General features: G+C 39.7%; 1 protein-coding gene and 1 long non-coding RNA gene across 2 annotated transcripts; one reads left to right on the top strand and one right to left on the bottom strand.

Moving 5' to 3' along the window:
- The first annotated feature begins 226 nt into the window (after positions 1–226).
- On the top strand, positions 227–10662 carry IRAK1BP1 (interleukin 1 receptor associated kinase 1 binding protein 1). The gene is made up of 4 exons (XM_050314271.1): positions 227–487; positions 5091–5156; positions 9228–9358; positions 10341–10662. Exons 1-4 carry the CDS (start codon positions 227–229, stop codon positions 10609–10611), a joined length of 729 nt encoding a protein of 242 aa, XP_050170228.1. The 3' UTR covers positions 10612–10662.
- Positions 10663–10958: 296 nt separating this feature from the next.
- LOC126639472 (uncharacterized) lies at positions 10959–19195 on the bottom strand. Its single transcript, XR_007628804.1, has 4 exons — positions 19113–19195; positions 14981–15144; positions 13058–13167; positions 10959–11170 (listed from the first exon to the last, which is right to left on the bottom strand). It is a non-coding gene; the product is annotated as an uncharacterized LOC126639472 (long non-coding RNA).
- Positions 19196–20181: the final 986 nt, after the last annotated feature.

Raw genomic sequence — 20181 nt, 5'->3', positions numbered from 1 at the left:
AGTGCCATGGTGTAGCTGACACGGCAGTGTTCGGCCCCAGGCTGGGCTCGCCGATCTCGGAGGTCCTTTCCAGCCCGATGGATTCCGCGATCCCGTGCTCCCGGCCTGGGCGCGGATCCCGGCCGGAGCCGCTGCCAGCGGCGGCCGCGCGGGGACGGCGGCGCGCGGGCGTGACGTGGCGCCCCGGGGTTGCCATGGAGCCGCGAGGGGCCCCGCCGCCATGGCCATGGCGCTGCCGGCGCCGCCCCCCGCCCGCGTCCTCCCCGAGCTCGACACGGCCCCGGCCCCGCTGGGCCGCTCCGGGCCTCTGGCACTGCCCGGGCGGGAGGTGCATGTGAGCGGCAGCGCGGAGCTGAGCGCCCGCCCGGACCGGGCGCGGGTGTCGATGCGGGTGAGCAGCCGCAAAGAGACGGCCGCGGCGGCGCGGAGCAGCGTGTCCCGCCGGCTGGAGTACATCGCCCACTGCGCCCGCCAGCGCGGCGTCCCGGTGAGCAGCCCGGGGCCGCTGGGGAGCGGGGGGTGCCGCCGGGGAAGGTGAGGGGGGCAGCGGGAGAGGCAGTTCCGACCCCCGGGGCTCCCCCTGTCCCGCTCGGCAGCTGTCGGGATGCGGTGCCTTCCCGCCAGGACGGCCCCCAGGGAAAGGCGCCCGCTGAGGGCTCCGGGGCTGGCGGAAAGCAGGGGAGGGACGGTGTTTGGAGCTCTCGGCCCTCCGCCTCGGGAGCCGCCGGGCACTTCTGGGAAAGGCTGCCAGTCTTTGGGGTGTTGCAGCTTTGCCAGCCTCGGCGGAAAAAGTGGATTGTCGCTACCCGGGCTCTCCAACAGGCTGCATGTTTTGCACGTGAAAACCGTCCTTCTTCCACTGTTTCATGGTGTTGGGGGCATCATCCCTGGAGATGTTCGAGGACAGACTGGACGTGGCACTCAGTGCCATGGTCTAGTGGACATGGTGGTGGTCGGTCATAAGTTGGACTTGATGATCTCAGAGGTCTTTTCCAACCTGATTGATTCTGTGGTCTGTTCATGTAATGCTGCATCCTCTCGTGTACGTGGATGAAACCAGCAAAGAGGTCCACAGCAACATAACTTTACCTGTACCTTTGTGTGTCAGGGTACCTATGTGATTACTATAGCTTAGCGACAAATACCCAGAGAGCTCCTTCCTCTCTCTTTCTCCTCTTCCACTTAAGTAGAGTGGTTTTGAAAAAAACGTGGGATGTGATCAAGATAGCTGAAGTGACAGAAGCCCCTTGTGAACTCAAGACGTTCCTTTACCATAATAATAATTTTGGACTCAGGAAGTAATTTTACAATAACAGGAAATGCACAGTCTTGCCTTTAAAGCTTTGTTCACATGGTAAATGCTCCATAAGGGTAATATTTGTCCTAACAATTGTACTGATGATGGTTTTGGATTTCATAAAAGAACAGTGTTCCACACCTAGAGACTCTTATAAACAGAACAAAGATGATCTTTGATGGAATAAGTGGTTGCTTTTGAAAGTTATTTACTGTTGAAGTTCCCCAGGAAGTCTGTGCATATAAAGTCTGGTGGATTTTAAGAGGAACAGGAGAAGACAAAATAAGTCAACATGCATTCTTTCTTATTAGTACAGAATACGATAAGCTTTGGACCCATTCCCATGGTGAGCTATCAGATCATGGGGTATTTTCATCCTGGCTGTAATTAAGTGGTTCTTCAGAGTGTGGCTAGATTAGAAAAGATAGTGGCAAGTATTTACCCTACAGTGAACCTGAACAACTGACTTCCAGTTTTGACATGAGCCTGACTGAATTGGCATAGCGTGGAGCACTCAAGACATGGTGACTGGTACACACCACAGGAGTAGGCAGGATGTTAAATAGGTGCGTGTGCTTTAGAGGGGCTGCACGCACCACTGCAGGCCAGCAAGAATAAATGCAAACTGAAGTATGACCTGGACAAACAAATGGTTTTATTTGGGTATATACAGTCAGGTATATATTGAGCAGGCAAGCAGTGGTGGTGTAACCTGGGTGGAGAGTGGGCTGTTTTTACAATGTGAGAGCATTCAGTGTCGTATTGTAGTTATAATAATTTCACACTAATCTTTTTCTGTTTCTGAGATGCTGTGCATTGCAGAATGGAAATGTTCTTTCCACTTACTCGAGAGACTGTGAAATGCTGCCTAAGTTGTGGGTTTGTCAGTGTTAGCAAAGTGTTGACTCTAGGGAACTCTGAGAAAAACAACATGAAGTTTGTTTGTGTTTTTTTTCAGAGTAGTTCCCCACAGTATAATTTTTAGTGCTTTGTTCCATCCAATTTTAAATCACTCCACTGCTGGAGCTTTTATTTGCCTTGCAGCTTTTCTGCTAACAACTCTCACTGCTGGCAATTTGTTCTTAACTGCGTTTGCTAACTTCGCTTGAAGCTAATACCATTCTAGACAACTGTAAAATTAATCTCTCTTCACAATCTCCATATGCTTCTAGTTGTTGCAAGCTTATCTAAGGCCTCTTTAGAAATCAGCTGGCTATGCTATATATTTATTTTTAATTAATCCACACAATAATTTCCTTAACCCTTGTTGTTGCTATCATAGGAAGTCTGTGGGATCAGAAGTGCGTAACCTTTGCAGCAGCAGGAGCTTGCATTCACAGCTTGTCAGGATGCCTGGGGGCAGCACCTGATTTCCATATACATTTACACAGGATTTTAATCAGAAATAGACGCACATAGTGGCATTTATTTATAGCGTGCTGTAAGTATATGCAGCTCTTCAGAGCACAGTCTGCTTCAAAGGCTGCAGGGAAAGTAAAATCAATGGGGAACCCAATCTCCCTTACTCAGCCCAGCTGCTCAAACATAACATTTTTTCTCTTTCTCTAGAAGCAAACTGATTTTATATTTGCCACCTAGGATTTATTTGGGGAGTGGTGTGGGAATGAGACTTGTTTTCTTTAATTACTATATCTAAAAATTGTCATTGGCCATCTTGTTTAAAAATAATAGTGATAATATTTGTTGTACTTGTCTTAATGTTATTATTTAACAAAACAAACAAACCAGCTCACAAACTATACTGAGTGGGCTCTGGGTTAGAGTTTGTCTGTACTGGGATATATCCATGGATATATGTGCAATATTCTTCATGTTTCAAAACTGTTATTCAGGAGTCACGGTTATGGATGCATATTCATACTGTCAGTTAAACATAGATTTTGAAGTTTTGCTCACTCAGTTCCAAAATCTTTAGATGTCAAAATATCCTTGAATGAAAAACCTTTTGCTTTTGATGTAGTCTAAATTTTGATTCCAGTTTAAAATTTTGCCGTCCCCTACCTGTCGGTTTCTTATCTTTGTCTGAACACGGTGCCAAATGGGAACAATGTATCGCAGAAGGCCAACTTGTTATGACTTCTGCAAAATTCTTCCATTTATCTTCAGTAACTCAGTAACACAATAACTACAGTCAAAGCTGGTGGGATAAAAATTAGCTGTGAGGGAAATTTTGTAGTAAATGTTACAAAATGATCTTTGAGCCCATGGCACTGATCTTGCAATAGCGCCTGGAGCCACAGGATGGCACTGTCCTTGAATACACAGAAACCTTGGGAGAGCAAATTCCAAGACTTGAATCCGCTCAGCAGGAAAATTATCTCTCTTTTTTTTTTTTAAAAAAGAATTAAGCAGTGGGGATGGAGGAAAACAAATTTATTTCTTCCTTTGTTTACTGTAAGTTGTATTACAGCATAGTTACTTCTGTAAAATATAAGTTGTAGAAGTGTGTGTTTTCTGAGTGGTTATGTCTGTATGTGAGGGCTCTAGAAAAAAAAATCTTTTGTATCTATTGTAATAGGATTCTATCATAAATAGTAATATTTGCCCCATTTTGTAAATTAAATGAGCTGGTGGTGCTGGTCTTGATCACTCTTTAGAAAACCACAGCCAGCCATGTAAAAGGAGAAAAACGGTTTTTAGTGTCTAACTGTCCAAGATCCTTGCCCTTACTAGAAGAGATTATCCAAAAACAGGAGTGTTGTGCTTGATTCTGAGCACTCCCAATCAATCATAAAACTGACATTTCAAAATTTATTTCTTGTAGGGTACTGTGCAATGGTAATTGTGGGCGTAATTTCCATATAATATTTTTTAAAGGAAAATGCTTCTCATCGTTAATGTCATTGACATAAAAATATACTTGCATACAACATGATAAACTTGAAGATTTGAGCCTCTGTAGGAAATAGTCTGACTCAAAGCATCTTTTGAAATATGTCAAAGCTGAAGGCAAATATTTCCTATGTGAATAAATTTAGTAAGTAAAACTTTTTAGTAATTGGAAGGCTTAGTGTCTGCTTCCCTAGTTCCTGGATATTAAATGCAAAGTTGTATTTACAATTACACTGTAAGCTGTGCTTTTTATTATATTTATAGTAGTTTTAAATAAATTGTTCATCCACACTGTTTACTGAAGAGTAAATTGGGTACATGAAGTGGGATTGTTAGACCACTAGCAAGTTGGTCAAATATTCAGGTGGAACTGAAGTTATTCTGTATCTTAGTGAGTTTAGTGTCTTGTTTATAAGTCTTACAGGATTTGCCAGTGCTCTCTGAAGACGTTATGTTGACTAATGCAGCTGCTGTTGATGCAGAATTATCACTGGTGGAACAGCCTTTTTTAAGGCTGTGTTCAGTCATTATTCACATTACCTTGCTACAAGCTGCTATTATTAAAATATCTTAAAGTAGGGGCCTGAAAAGCACTTCTCACATACTTCCTAAAAACAATTGAAGCTTCCAGTTTTTTGCACCATGTGAATTTACAGCTACACACTAATATACACAGCTTCTACCTAGCAACCACTTTTAAGTTCTCTTCAAGTGAATAGCAGCAAAATTACATCATAGAGCTACTGTATAATTTACTTTAAATAATGTCAAGAAGTCTAGTTTTTAACTGAACATTTGCATGGAAAATTCCAAATTCCTGTTGCAGAGTCATAAGTAATATGCCAAAACAATTCAGCTTTTACAGGATGCCATGTACATACAGTTCCAACAGATGCTTAATTTCTGTCTTTTAAGATTATATTTCTCTACTTTGTTTTAGGAAGAAAATATGACTGTAACAGAGGATTTTAGTAGAGTAGAAAATGCTTATCAAGTGGAAGCAGAGGTATGTATTCAACCTAACAAACAATTAAAATAAAATAAAATAAAATAAGAAGAGTAGCAATGACCAATGAAAACTTGCAGACTGTCTTTTCCTCAGACCAAGGAACATAAGGGCAGCATAGTCCAAAAAAACCTACTGAAGGACTGCAGTGTATAGCAGAGTTCATCTGCAGTCTCGTGTTGTGTGCAGAACTCGTTTTCTGTTACTGTAATGTAGAAAGAATTGTTTTCTTCTCAGATGGATGTGTGTTTTTTAAATGTTACAAGATGCTGCAGATGGGCATGGTTGGTTCTGGGGCTCTGTGTCAGTATAAGCAAACCAACTGTTCTGCACTCTCCTTCACCTATCGCCCTTCCTGCCCTCTGCTTCTTGCAAGGCGTTGGTAGGTTCAGAAACCTACCCCTGTTAATAACCCTTTTTTCCCCCCAGATTAGCTTTTATTTTTTTCATTATTTTAGCTCTTTGAACTGGGGGCAACGCAAGGAGAAGACAAGACTGGATAGGGGTAGCAGTGGTGTGGTAGCCCTAATCTAGATCTGCTTAAGCCACAGTTGAACAGCCCCTGGATTTTGGTCTATTCTATATGGTTCTGCATCAGCTTGCTCCAAGCAAAGCAAAGCTAATTGGCTTGGAATTCTGTCGGTAAAAAGTACTCTGTGAAAGCCAGATATTATGGGAATAATGACATTTACTTCAATATCTGCTAAAGGGACATTTTTGCAAATTCTTGCCATAGAAGAAATAAATGCAGCGCTTGAAACATTCACTGAGGGAAATTATGTGTATTCAGGCAATGTATTTTTTTAGAGCATAAAACTTTAATCACTACCTAGCAAATTTACAGAGTCTTACTAAGTAAACCTGGAAGCCTGCAGTAAAATGATAGCTGTTTTATAGAGCTGTGGTTTACAGTCCTCTTAAACAGGTTCAACCACCTTAGTTTGCTTGCTTAAAGGCATATTCTCATCTAAATAATACCAATAAATACAGAAATAATTGAGAGCTTGGAGAACAAAATTTTGATTTTAAAATTAGTCTTAAGATACTTAAATGATGTGCATCAGTGTCATGTTATGAATGACTTTAACTTCATCATGTAGACACCTACTATCTTGAGAGCTTAAATCATCATGGTTTTTTAGATGACCTGTACTTAAAAAATGATAGAACTATATTGAATTACTATTTAGGCTTCAGGCAAGCTTAGGCTTACAACTTCAGTCTTAAGTGGTAACTTAACCAATTGTCTGTCTTCTGCTGTTAGTTTTTATGCAAAAAAAAAATCTATGTAAGAAAGCTAACTACTTGGATTTAGTGTTCAAAGTAAGCAGCTTGGACCAGCTGTAATTGCTGTTCAAAAGTTGTGTGGTTGCCTAGGACCCAGGTGTCAGAACTTGAAGAATCTACCCACAGTGCTGTTGTTTTGGCAGCTTTGCATGCTTAGGTAGCAGTATGGTCACTCTTTATGCAGAGATTAGTTTCTCCTTGCCTCTCTTTGTGTATATACTTGTTTCATTAGTGCAGCTTCATAAACCAGTGAAGTTCCATTCACCAGCATGTTTGCATACTTTAGCAGTATAAATGGATTTAAAATTCACTTCCACTCACTTTTCTGTTAAGAGTTTGCCATTATATTTCTGTTATATGTAAAATCTTGAAAATCATGTGTTAGTTCATTCTATAAACTCTTTTAACCATTTGTCTGCTGTAAGAGTTTTTAGAAGACTGAAGAAATTCCCAGGTAAATAGCCATTTTAAAGTATAATGAAGAACTCAAATGGGCTTTCAACTGTAATGAGATACATTTTAATTCATGCTATAACAAAGGAAAATATGCAAAATAATGAAGTTGTATATGAGATCACAAAGCTCTATAATATCATAATCATAATAGTTCTTTATTGCATGACGTTCTCATGGGATGAAGATTATGTTGGTTTTGTACATTTCTTAATACACTTGCCTCCTTATAAACCATAACTTCTTGTCCTTTACAGCCTTCTCCAAGCCTTGAAATGTCTGTAATAGTTTTGCATACCCTTGTATTACTTTCTCGCAGTAATAACTGATGAAGTTGAAACACTTCTTTGCATTCTAATGTTTAAGTATTCTCTGCAAATGGAACTCATCAGATCTACCTCTAAATGAAAAATCATGATTTTTAGCGGCATGGGAACAGCAAAATTCAGCTATTGCTCAGTTGTTTTATGCCCCTGAGGGTATGTGATAAATGCTTCCTTTTTTAAGTTCCTGACTGCCCAGAACTGCCCCAGACTGAGCAGTTTATCCTCTGCTTAAGACCCATAGTTCTTTTGTTTGATCATTCTTTTGTTTCATCCCCTTGAGTGAACTGATCTTGTAAATGCTGATAGCAATCTGGAAAACACTATGACAGCCCCTCGTGGTGAGACTTTCAAATTTCCCCAAAATACAGCTATGACATATTTCTGGTAATACATCATAAGGGGATATATGCTTTTTATATGTATGGCAAGAACTCCTACAGAAGAAAGAAATCTAGGTGTAGCCTCGTCTTCAGTCTCTGTTTAAATTCATACTGCACCTTCCAGAAAGTGATTGAACCCCCAGGTTACAGATAAAGGATGTGCAGCTGAGGTGAAGATGCAGATTTGGTGCGATTTTGCACAACAGGCATGACCCTTTGTCCGCACAGAAGATGGATGTGCCCTGCCACTCCATCTTGGTCAGATTCTAAGGCCCTAAACTCAGCTTTGGCTCAGTTGTGTGAAGAGCCACTGAGCCAGTGCAAGGAATCAAGCCAGGATGAGGTGCAAGTACTGCACCAAGAGGCTGTCAAGAGTAACAAGATGTGAACATTATTTATGTTGTGATAGTTGTCAATAACTGCTTTTTATCTTGCCTTGTATATGAAGTAGCTCCCTTCTCTCTGTCTGAGAGACTCAGCTTCTTTGAACTGTCTCATTTTCCACAAGGTGAATCTATGGTATGCACACAAGAAGCTACTGCAGTGCAGCTGACATGCCATAACCTGGATTTCTGTGCCATATCCCTTCACCAGACTGCAGCAATCACAAGGCCAATTGTATGTCACAGGGGTTGGCAGTAACATTTTCTTTACTACAGTTTTTCTCTTCCCCTCCTCTTGAAGCTGTATTACTATGCAAAAGGAAAGGAGTCAGGAATAAGAGAGAAGCTGAGCTTGGCTTGGGGTGAGAGCACTATACTGGGAAGTGAAGATGAGGCTTGAGTTCTTCTAAAAAAAGTTTGGGACCCAGGGTTTCTGTTTCTTGAGCACTGTTTCACTCCTGGCAACTGTGCTCCGCCACAGAGAAAGGCTGACTTCTGCCTGGAAAGCTGCTGCCTGGCCAGCACTTCCCATAAGAAAGGCTGTAGGACTCTGGATCCAGGGCTGATAGTGATATCTGCTTTGTAGCATTTGGGAAATCACCTGAATTCCTGATGCATCAGCATTTAATACTTCTTATTGCCAAAGCCAGTGACATCTAGGTGTTTAATTTGTTTTCAGTCCAAGTCCCTGAACTGAAGTGCCCAGTTCTCTGTAGGCACTGCAGTGAGTCTGTTCAGACAACACAGGATTTGGAGCCCAGTCTATGCTGAACTGGGCTAGGTTTAATCTCATATCTTAGGTTTCTTGGAACCTAATGCTCAGAATTAAGATGTAATTTCCTTCCCATGCAATGTTTCCCACATCATTTTGCTTGCACTTCTGCATAATTAACATCTAGTAATCCAAAAAGGGAAGAACCAGGATGCATTTAGTCATGTGCCCCAAAGTAGGCACATTCATTCTTCAGATTGTCTGCATACCAAGAATGCCGTACTTCCTCACAAAAAAGGATTTCTTAATCCTCAGTTTTAAACCATTTATGATTTCTCTTGTTGCAAACCTAATAATAGTCTCTAGAACTATGTAAAAGTCTTCTAAGTAAATAAATGTTGGAGTTCTATACAGGACTAGTATGTTTGGTTACCTTGTACATGTCTGGCTTTATACTGATTTAAATACAAGTGTTGAGTCATAGTGGAAAATGAAAAAATTACTCATGTGATGTCTGTGTTCACTCCCAGGTCTGTATGATGTTTATTGATTTTGGAAAAATGCAGAATGTTTGCAATCTACTCATTGAAAAGTTAGGAACCGCTGTTACCATCAGTCCACCTCATTTCTACCATACACCAGAAGCCATAGACACCCTTCGGTAAGTTCTCTCACACACCACAAACTTTACAGCCTCAGTTAATATAAGTACATAATTTATGCTGTTTGAAATGGGAGCAAATTATTTCCTTCACACTTATTAAAATTTATGTTCAAAGATTTCAGCATTTGTTTTAAGTATAACTTATAAATTAATGCTGTTCAGCCCAGAAGATAGAGCTAGGTGAAAAAGCAGAATGTAATAAAAATATTCTCCCACTGATTTCTGCTGGAAGTATAATCTTCTGTGAATGCTAGGTCAACAGAATTTGGCTTTGGTTCCATCAGTGCATGTAGATTTAATTTGTATTTATTCATTAAGGTGCAAGTGTGTTACCAGATGTTGATAATTCTAAGTACCCTTGCCAATTCCCATTACTCTTAGCTGCTGACACGATCTGTAAAGAACCAGGTCTGGCATTTCCTCAGCATCAAAACATGCTGCCCTGAAGCTCATGACCTTGACATGTTTTAGGCACTGACTATTCAAAGTCTGGCTTCTCCCATTGACACAGTGGGGGCAGAAGGAAGTTTAATCTCGGTTGGGGTTTCTTCTTGAAAAAAAATTATGCTTCGTCCAAGAAGCAAGCTCAGTTAGCTGCTGTTAATGGTTCTGGAGGTGTCAAAAGTGTATGTCAGAGGTATGTACACAGGAGATCAGGGAATCAGGCCAGTGGGGTTAAGCAGGTGCTAGTATGCCTGGCAGTTGGGCCACTGCAATGCTTGGAGCGAGAGATGAACTTTTGCTCTGCATGACACAGCAGGGATGCCTGCAGCATACAGGTGTTAGAAATGCTTGATTGGAACTCGTGAGCATGCTGACATTTTCTCCACACTCTCCCCTCAAATGCCCAAGCTGTGGCCCAGGAGCTGGGGGAGGTGCTGTGCCTTAACATCTATGCAGTTGCACAAAAAGGCTTGGCAGGAACACTTGTACATCAGTTGGCCCCGCTTGTTATTGTGCTACTGCTTCTACCTCTCAGCCATCAAGTATGTGTTGCTGCTGTTGGAAACACACGGCAGAAAGCTCAGGAAGTCTGTCGATTGTTTGGCCAGTCATTGGGAAAACCTTTGCTGATAAAAGAAGAAGAAACAAAAGAATGGGGAGGCCGCATGGACAGTTACCTGCCACGCTCTCCTGATTCACTGACTCTGCAGGAAAGAATCCAAAATGCTACTGCTTATGCATCTTCTAGAGTGTTTGCTGTGTTTGAGATAAAGGGAAAAGAAAATAGAAGAAACAAGTTGCTATAGAAACTTTCAAATCCTATGCATTTTCTTAATAAAATTTTTATGCTTTCCTGAGTTTTTTGTTGTTTTTTACTTTATTCTTATGGCAGCTCTATCCCCTAAAATTAAGGTTACAATTAATTCTGTAAGTGCAGTTCACAACTGCTTATCTTATTCCTCTGGCCCCTGTAAAACAGCAAGATATTTGATGCACGAAACCTTTGGTACTCCTGGCCGAAACTGGGCTACATTTACGCCTTTCCTCCCAAATCTCTAAAGAAATTAATCCCCACCCTGAGTCATGGTAAACTGAACATGCAGTGGGTTCACTTCTAACAAAACTGAGTGTTCAACATAAAAAGTGCTTAGGAATGTTTTATTTCATCATAGGAAAAATTATACATTTTATCCTGGTGTCTGTTTGCTCAAGTTTAAAAAGGACACCTGTTGTCTGGATGTATAATACATGTACAGACACTGAAGTACTCAGTCATGAGGATAAGAGTTTTTTCAACCATGGCTGCATGATGTATTTTGATCCATCATATCCTCTGAAGTAGGTTTCCATATCAGGGTGATGCACCTGAGAAAGAAAAATCGAAATTGGCAATAAATACAATCTGATACTTAAATAAATCATTGAAGTTGCTACAGTTAACTTTTCAAAAACTCCTAATGAATTTTTCATGTACATAGAGATACTTTCAGTGGGATTTTCCATGCACCTTAACCTAATTTCTGTCATCGGAACAGCAGCTTTCTTCAAGTACTCTGCCAATGTTGAACATACCGCATGGGATGTCACATGCTAGATTTACACTGGCATCAGTGTTCAAAATCAACACTGGTTCTTATTGAAGTAGTTCCCACTCATGTTGCTGTTAGGAATATTTGTTATTGCTTTTAGCTGGATCAGTTACCTAATCCAGTGAGACAGCAGGAACATAAAAAAGCAGTGGGGGAAATGGCGAAGACACACAAGGTGATGGCCTTAACTACCGCAGTGTCCAGCATGAAGATGCAAACCCACAAAGGGCAATCCAAGTTACAAGCCTGGTCATGGTGCAGGAAGCCCACAGTGAGCAGCTGAGGACTAACCGGGAAAGAGTTATGACAAGTTTCAGTATTTTCTGATCACTCATCTCTTCAGGAAATTACTGTGCCTATTAGGCTGTAGGAAAGGCTGAGTGAGGACAATCCACAGATCTTTTGAACTTGAGGTGTAGGCATGACTCACAATCCGTAATTAATCTCAGCTAGACAATTTTAAAATACGTGGCATTGTGAGCTTTTTACCATCAATTCCCCTAATAATCTGTGTGGAGAGTTGACCTGCCGTGCAGGTGAATAGAGCAATCTGATATCTTAAAGGCTAGTTTCTGCAAGGTGAATATTTAAGATGAGGTATTTGTTTCTCCCCATGGAATATAAAGGAAACTGAAGGTAGCCAGCTGACTGACATAACAAAAGGTTATTTTTTTAGATAAAGAGTGGGCAGTATCAAATTTTAAATACTTAGGACACTCATGTAGTATGGCATCGTTTCTGCTTCTAAGTTCAGGCATGTTAACACATCTTTTATATCAGTGGTGGCTAAAACAGAAGGACTGAACTACGGCTTCTCCCAAATAAAAGAGGTAATTGTGTCACACTGTGATTGAGGGGGGATCCTTTATGTGGAGCAGTTCCAAGAGAGTGCATGGAGAGTCTTTATGCCAGCCTTACTTACGTGATTCCTTCTGCATCTCCCAAAATGCAGAAGATGCCAATTCATATCTCCTCTGACTAGACCGAGCATCTCCTGTTAGATGAATGATTCATCTACTTGCTGTCATTTTAAAGATAGACACTAACTACAACTTAAAAGAAGGCACCACAGCATCCAGGGCTTCCTGGCAAAAAGTCACTTGTATGTGGCATGCATACCTGAAGGCTGTTTTCTGGATAAAAATCTCAAAACTAATTTAAAAATCAGGTGTGCCTTGCATAAGATGGAAATCAAAAGCTACTCCAACCCTGATACACAAAGCAGATTGTTTTGGCTCCCAAAGAGTTTTGCAGTTAAGAAAGGAGACATTCTTCGGTCTGGGCAGCAGCTGAGCAGGAGCTGTTTGAAATGCAGATTTTTCAGAGAAGAATTGAGAAACCAACATACTTTTGTAGATCCAGCAGAAATCCTAAAACAAAAGTCTGTGTCTGCAACAGCCTGTACATAATAGAAATCAAATTGCTAAAACACTTACAAAACCCAGCAGTTGGATACTTCATAGTGGGTAGTACTTGAGTTTGGTCATTTTTCAGTTTCCAAAAACCCATGCTTAAAAGTGCAGCAGTAATTAGTTTATCTGCTTTCTCTATCAGTTTTCACTAACTTTGCAACCTAGTGGTATCTATTAAGCCAAAGGTCATCCAACTTTTTAAACACACAGGATAACAATCAAGTTGCAACTGAATAAAAAATAAATACCACCTCTAATCCCATAATAATTATTATCTCTTCTCAGGAACGTAAGCTGTAGATTTGCCAAATCCATTTGCTTTGTTAATTAGAATTCGATAGTGAGGAGTATTTTTTAGATCCTGTAAAAATAGAAAGAAAATAAATAGCCTCAAAGAGAGATGCTGACTAGAGATTACATATTATGATCAGTTAACTCTCAGTAGACTTACAGAACCTAAATCCACTTGATATATACATATAGCCAGTTCATTTTTATTATTTTACCAGGGTCAGTTTGGAAAATTAAATATAAAGCAATCAGAACTGCAATACACAAAATTCTTGCCATATCTGAAACCTTTTTTAAGAGTCAAGATTTTAATTAACCTTTTCTCCTGCAGACCTTGTAATATCCCTGCTTTTTGTATGTAGGTCCCATGACAATCTGTTATGACCCTTCTTCCTTCACAAGTGGCAGCAGAACTCCAGAGAGGAAGAGGCAAATTCAGAACATAATGCCACCTCCAACAATCGTGGTCCCGATCCTGGAGGCAGCTAAGGCAACTTCTATGTGTGGATATATATAAATACTCCATCAAAGAAGTAACCTATGAAAACAAATCCTGGGCCAAGGTCCCACCATGTTCATTGCTATCCATAAACATTCGTGCCCAAAGTAACCCAGAATCCAAACACAAAAAAGTGTTGGATGAACACAGACAGCTGGAGTTTATGAAGCAGTCAGTATCGATCAGTGTGACAGGCAGTGGCCTCTGCTCAGCAATTTAGTGAAGATGTGGAAGTCAGAGGAAGGCAAGCAAAAGCTGGGCTGAAGGCCTGGCTGATGTTTCAGGGGGATTTGCAAGGACCAAACTTAGTAATTGCCTCCTAGATGTCAGAAGGCATTTTGCATAGCTGATGCATGTAATGTGATAAGTAAAGGCAATTAAAAAATACCAAAGCTAACAAAAGATACGCTTAAACCATGTGCCATTGGTATTGAAATTGAAATAAAGATGAACACAAGGACACTGGGAGAGCAGAACAATATAAGGTACATAAAAAAGAATAGGAGTGTCTACTGGGAAATTCTTGGGAGTTCAGCTGTTGACAATGCCCCTGAGAGGAAAAAAGAAAGCAAGGATGCAGGTGTTTTAGGAGCCAAAGATGAGCAACAGTTGGATAAAAAACCAGCAGTGATGGAACCAGATGCACAAAACAGGACTGAATATCTGTTCCCAGCTGAACATGAATTCTCTGCTACAGGCAAAGGTTTTAATTTTTTCCCCAATTTTCAGGAAATTTCCTCATGATTAGTGTCTTCCTGCCACTTAAGCAGCATGTCAGTGGCGTACAGAGTATGCAGCACTGTACTACGAGATCAGCACTGTCAACAAAGATTTAGCATCTGATTTTCAAGTACAACAAGTACTCAGGCTAGAGAAATTCAAAAGCTTCAAGAATTCTAACAAAAATGTGTTTTTAAATAGCTTTTCACTCCAAGTATCCAGCTAACTGAAACTGATTAAACACAGACAATTACTTGCACTTCTTGGGTGCAATGAAGATGTCACCAGTTATGGATGATCATATAAAGGATTTAACATCCTCTCAACTTTAGTAGCACAGCACAAGAAATCCATTCAGACATAATAGGTTGACACTGCTACTTTAAATACAGCCTGTGTATTAAAAGTGAGTAATTTTAATTTATGTCCAGTAAAATCCTGATCAGTGAAGCTTAACCAGTCAGTGGTGCAAAAGGCAAGCTCTACTGGGACCACAGCACAGAAGCAGTGGAGATACTGCTCAGCTGCACAGGTGATATGGGACTCTGGAGTATTTCCCACTTGGATAGCAGGAAGGAGATTTGAAGCAGTATTTCCAAGGGCTTTTTTAACCTGAGTTATTCTATGTATGTATTAATAAAGCAAGAGTTTAGTACATTCAAACCTGTTTCCTTGGAGGATATTTGGGTTGAAGCCATTCTTCTGGAGTGTCAGCTTTTACATTCCGTCCGACAATGACTCCTGAATAGCCAAATCTTTTGTGACTTATTACCTGTCCCGCATGGAACTGACCATATTCAGGCCTTGGACTACGAACTTGAGTTGATCCTAATTTAACAAAGAAAGAGACTTAACAAAGATAAGAGTTTGATCAAGTTATATTAAACATTTAAACAGAAATTCTTCTGACTTCTACCGGCAGAGAACTGACAAGGTGAACTAAAGAAAAACGGGTACTTTGTTTTCTCCCCCAGAATATTACTATGATATTTGAGAAAGCAGCATGCACTAAGGAAGGTGTTTCTCTATTTGATATTACATATACATAGGGAACTTAACAGAGTTTTGGAAAGCACTAAAGATGTGTGCATTTGACAATTACTTAAGCCTTATGTACCGTATTTTACACGCTTACATATGGTAACTGCTTGTGACATTAGTTTTTTCCAGGTTAGGTCCCAGAATTCTTCTATTCAGTCTGATTGCAGGGAACTTTTTTCCAGGAACAGACTGGTCAATTGTTTCTTTTTTCTTTTATGAAGTTGATCTAAATCAGTTCATTTGAATCAAGTGAAAGCTGTACCACTGTTCATATGTCACTACAAAATAGAGACATTCAGATGTATTCAATAACATAGATACATGTAATATATCGTATTGTACTGATACATAACATGGGGTAAAGGCCTTGGATTTTACATCTTCTGTTTTGCTTACTCATGTTTAGAGAGAAGGGAAAAGAAAAAAAAGACTACTATTTACAAACTAAGTACAGAATTCTACTGTAGCAGACCTTATAGACAATGATATCACAAGCAAGATCTGAAAGAACTGAGAAGACTCCAATACCTGCAAAATAAGAATGGGGATTTGCTTCATTGTCACCACTTTCAGTTTTCTTTTCTCCGTAGTAGCAATTCCTGAGATGTAAAATTAATAACCCAACTTTCAAACAAGGTCTTTAGAAACCGAGTGTCAGTAATAATCAGAAGGCCAATTATCCTATCTTAGGTGTTTGTCTGAAGAGAGGAATACTGCAAAGCCTTCGACACAAACTTCTTCACAATTTGAAGCCTGCATGAGTGTTTTATGTTGAAACTACGTTTAAGGAATACACAAGAAAAAAGACTTTGTTCCAAAAGGAAAAAACAATATGAATCTAATTTCTTTGAATATGTAACTCTACAGTTGCATTAGAATTTCTGTGTTAGTGGAAAGAAACCCATTTATTTTACAGAGGTGAGCAAATACTATTCTGAATTCTAACAGAGTGATTCTTCAGTATCTTCTGTAAAATCTTAAAAAATTGGTTAACACTGGTATGGACAAGGTATATGGCTGTAAGTCCCAGCTTAAGGCTGCAGTAAGTAGAGCTTTTCCTTCTGCACTAGACTGAATTTCATCTGAATTTAAAGGGCGGGGGCTTGGGAGGGATGTCTTTAGAAAGGGGAAATGGCTTACATTTTTCATCGCTATTGTGAAAAAGAGAAAGGGTAAAGAAACAATGAGCAAACTGAACATTTACAGGGTGGGAAACTTTCAAATACTCCTTCTGCAGACAACGTAACAGCAACAGTCTATGAACAGAGGTGTTTGGGTTAACATTCCCCACCTATACTAGCCAGCAACCTGTTGCTGCCAGAGAACTAGAGGTTGTCCTGGTCTCCTTCCTTTTTGATGGTGTCCACCACTGTCCCTCTTTCAGTCTGACTCCCTTTACCCTGCCTGGAAGGAAGTGAACACAGGTTCCATAACTGTGCAAACAATGCTCTTTTAAAAAGTTTGGTTTAGCTCAGATGTGTAGGAAAACTTAAGGTTGACAAATACCTTTTAACAGAAAGAGGAATGGGCAAATAGCTTCAGTAGTCCAACTGCGTTATTAAAAACAGCAGCTAGTATAGTAGGTTTGGAAGGTCTCAAATGCCATTATTTTTAGGATAACCAATTGTTTATAAGATATTCAGAAGACAAGCAGCTCCAACTCTATAGAAATAATCAAAGGATCATTTGGTCTTTATCTTTAGATATGCATGGAGTTTTCCACAAAATTGCAAAGAAATATATGGTGAACCTAAGAAGAGCAGAGTTTCTGTTTCCAGATCATTCCCCCAGGTTTCGCAGGGAGCAAAACTAAGTCTGGATCCTTCAGAGGACTTGACACCCTTGATTATTATACATGGATCAATAATAAAGGATCTTTGAAGGTCCAGACAAGGTAAAACCTGTGGAATATTTCTACTGTACAAAAATTCAATTTCACAAATAAGCCGTTCAAACTCCCCAAAAAAAGTCCATGAACAGTCTTCTTAAATTAAAATGGTATGTATATATAAATGGATGTAATTTTGTTTTTTCTGGACCAGCTCATTGTCACATGACAAATAATCAAGATTCCCCTTCCTCTTAAACCCACAAATTTTCCACCTGTGTTTCCTCATTGAATTTCAAGTTTTCTTAAACTACCATATAGTGCATAAGACATCCATCCAATGTGGTAGAATCTGATCCCACAAACATGTAGCTGCTTACAAACATTAATATGGTTAGTCATCCTGACTTCAGTCTGATAAACTTAGAGGAAAGAATATGTAGAATTACTGCCATGATTTACGTTTAGTTTCACATGGAGTTCAAATTTTGATGTTTGTGCAGAAAATAGGCACAAGGTTTTCAAGTTCTAAATCAGGCTCAACAAGCAGATGAAGATGCTTCCTCTTTGTCTTTTGTTCCCCACAGTATACCTTCCTGTTAAGAAGAAACCATGTATGTAACACACTACCTTGTCTTCAATAGCCACAGCTTTAAATGATTTGACCACACGTCCAGAGTCAAGTAAGATCTTGTAGAGCAGCTCCAAGAGGCAGTTATCCTTTAGTAGTAAAAATTATCAGCATACTGGTTTTAAAACCTTCTCTAGTATTTTTTATAGCTTTTTAATATTTAAGGCTTCTATAGCAAACAGGAAAAAAGGTCAGTGACTAGGAACAGGTTCTCCTCAAGATTAATATCAAGATTGCAAATGAATATTCTCTTAATCATGACTTGTACCAGTAAACCACATGTAAATTTTAGAAAATACCATTTTTCATTATAAGGTTTCTTGCTTCCTCTACTCACACCATAGGAATTGCTAAATTGCATCAGATTCTGCAGTTTCAACTGTTACTTGAGAAGAGCAAACATCAAACATTCAAAAAATGGTGCACGTAATCAAAAGACTATTAAAAAGAGCTTACATGTTTTTGCATACATTGAAATAGTAAGTAGTTGACTCATGCCTTGAGGTCTGAAAATTATTTAGCTCTGGATCCTTACACACAAAGCCAGGCTTAGTTCTTTTTTTCATCAGGCCAATCTTTTGCTCTTATTACTTCGTGTATTTGAGTTCCACAGATGAACTACACAGCCAGTGCACTGCACAGGCCGGACTGCTAAAACTAAGTCTCTCTTTGCATGGTTCATTTTCAAGACACCAACATTTGCCAATGGTTACTATCAAAAATTTGGATCTGATGTAATATTCTCCACTTCGGATGTGTGAGATTCTGTCAATACATAACTTCCTAATTCATATACAAAATGGCACTCCTTACTTAAGTCTATCATTGTGTGTGCCTTAAGTAATTCACTATGAATAAATGTTGTTGGTTAAGAGTCTGTACTGAGTCATACTGTGCAAGAAAATCTGTATGTGTCAAAAAGCGATGGAAAATTAGAAATAGTGTTACTCATCAAACGCTTCATTTTCCTCTTTTGAAAGGGACATAACCCACAGGAACGCATATTGGAATATCCAAAGCAGAATGAAATTAAGGCATAGTCATGCACTCAGATTGCACAGATTTTTGTGGGAAAAAATAATGGTTGCTATTCAAATTTGAAGGACATCGTTAAACAACTAAATACAGTTCCATTAAGCCACAAAAATGTCTGAGGTATGATTTGAATGTTGTTTTGGTATAGGAATAGCCAATGCGTCCCACCCACACTCCAGCTTTCCAGGACAAAGGGTCATTGGGGATGAGAAAGAGAATGGCCTTATAAATAAATGCAGTAGGGAAGGAGACTCTTACAACCTCTCTATTATTTGGATGCGTTCAAAGAGTCTGTTCCATACCACTGGGATACAAAATACTGTGCAGGAAGAGCAAACAGCAGCATGGAAACTTGCAGAGCTGCAACTGCATTGATGTGAGGCATTCCAACAGGAAGTTTCTTCTAAGACACTTCCCTGCTCCCTACTCTAAAAAGAGAAAAAAAAAAGAAAAAAGAACATATGTAGCTATGAGCTTTGCTAGCTGTGTAGTAAAGTTTCCTTCAGATTGTTTTGTTGATTCATAACATAGTATACAACCTGTACTCAACCGTTTCAGTTACAGCCAGAGCACACCTAAATTAGGCCCATTTAACTGCATTAAATCTGAGGGTACTTATAAAAATTAATAGAAGACCAGAACAGACAGCTTCAAAAGACCACGAAAGTGAAAATCTGCTTTTGAGAGTTACACGGGCATTTTTAATCTTTAAACAAAACAAAACAAACAAAAAATGAAAAATAAAAAGAACTAGGAAGATGTATGGTTGCCTAATTTGCAGTAAAAAGCTGTTCTCTGTGAGCAAAATTTATTGTGCTGCTTTGTCATCTAATTAGGTGTATTAAACATGTCTGACATACCAGATTGATGGCCTCAAGAATAGTCTATTTAGATTAAGTGATTATTGCGCATCTGACAGAACTAAGGGATATTTCTTTCAGACTGAAGGCACACATAGCATACCAAGTTGATAACACGTGCCACAGTCACATCACTAGATTAGAAAAGGATTTGATGTTGCCTTTCATTCCACAGGCACATGCCACGCCACAGCTGTGTATTAAGATATTCATGACTCTTCCCTTCTTCCACATCAAATTAAGGTATTCACCTTCACCTGAGGAGCACATTTACTGTCTTTTTAAGTCTGTGAGGCTTTTTCAAATCAGAACTAAGACTTCCTGAAATCTGAGACTCGTATCTTTTACACTGGTGTTCTCAGAGTGTGCAGGTTTACTGCAACATTCAGTCATCTACACCTACTCTGTTCTCCAGGAGTGGCTGTTACAGCTCCTACCCTCTACTCTAGTGCAGTACTCAGCCTGCAAGC

This window comes from Myiozetetes cayanensis, unplaced genomic scaffold (assembly GCF_022539395.1).
Source record: "Myiozetetes cayanensis isolate MyiCay16 unplaced genomic scaffold, myiCay2020 scf2-11, whole genome shotgun sequence".
In the NCBI taxonomy this organism is placed as follows: domain Eukaryota; kingdom Metazoa; phylum Chordata; class Aves; order Passeriformes; family Tyrannidae; genus Myiozetetes; species Myiozetetes cayanensis.
This window is presented reverse-complemented; position numbering and strand designations above follow the sequence as displayed.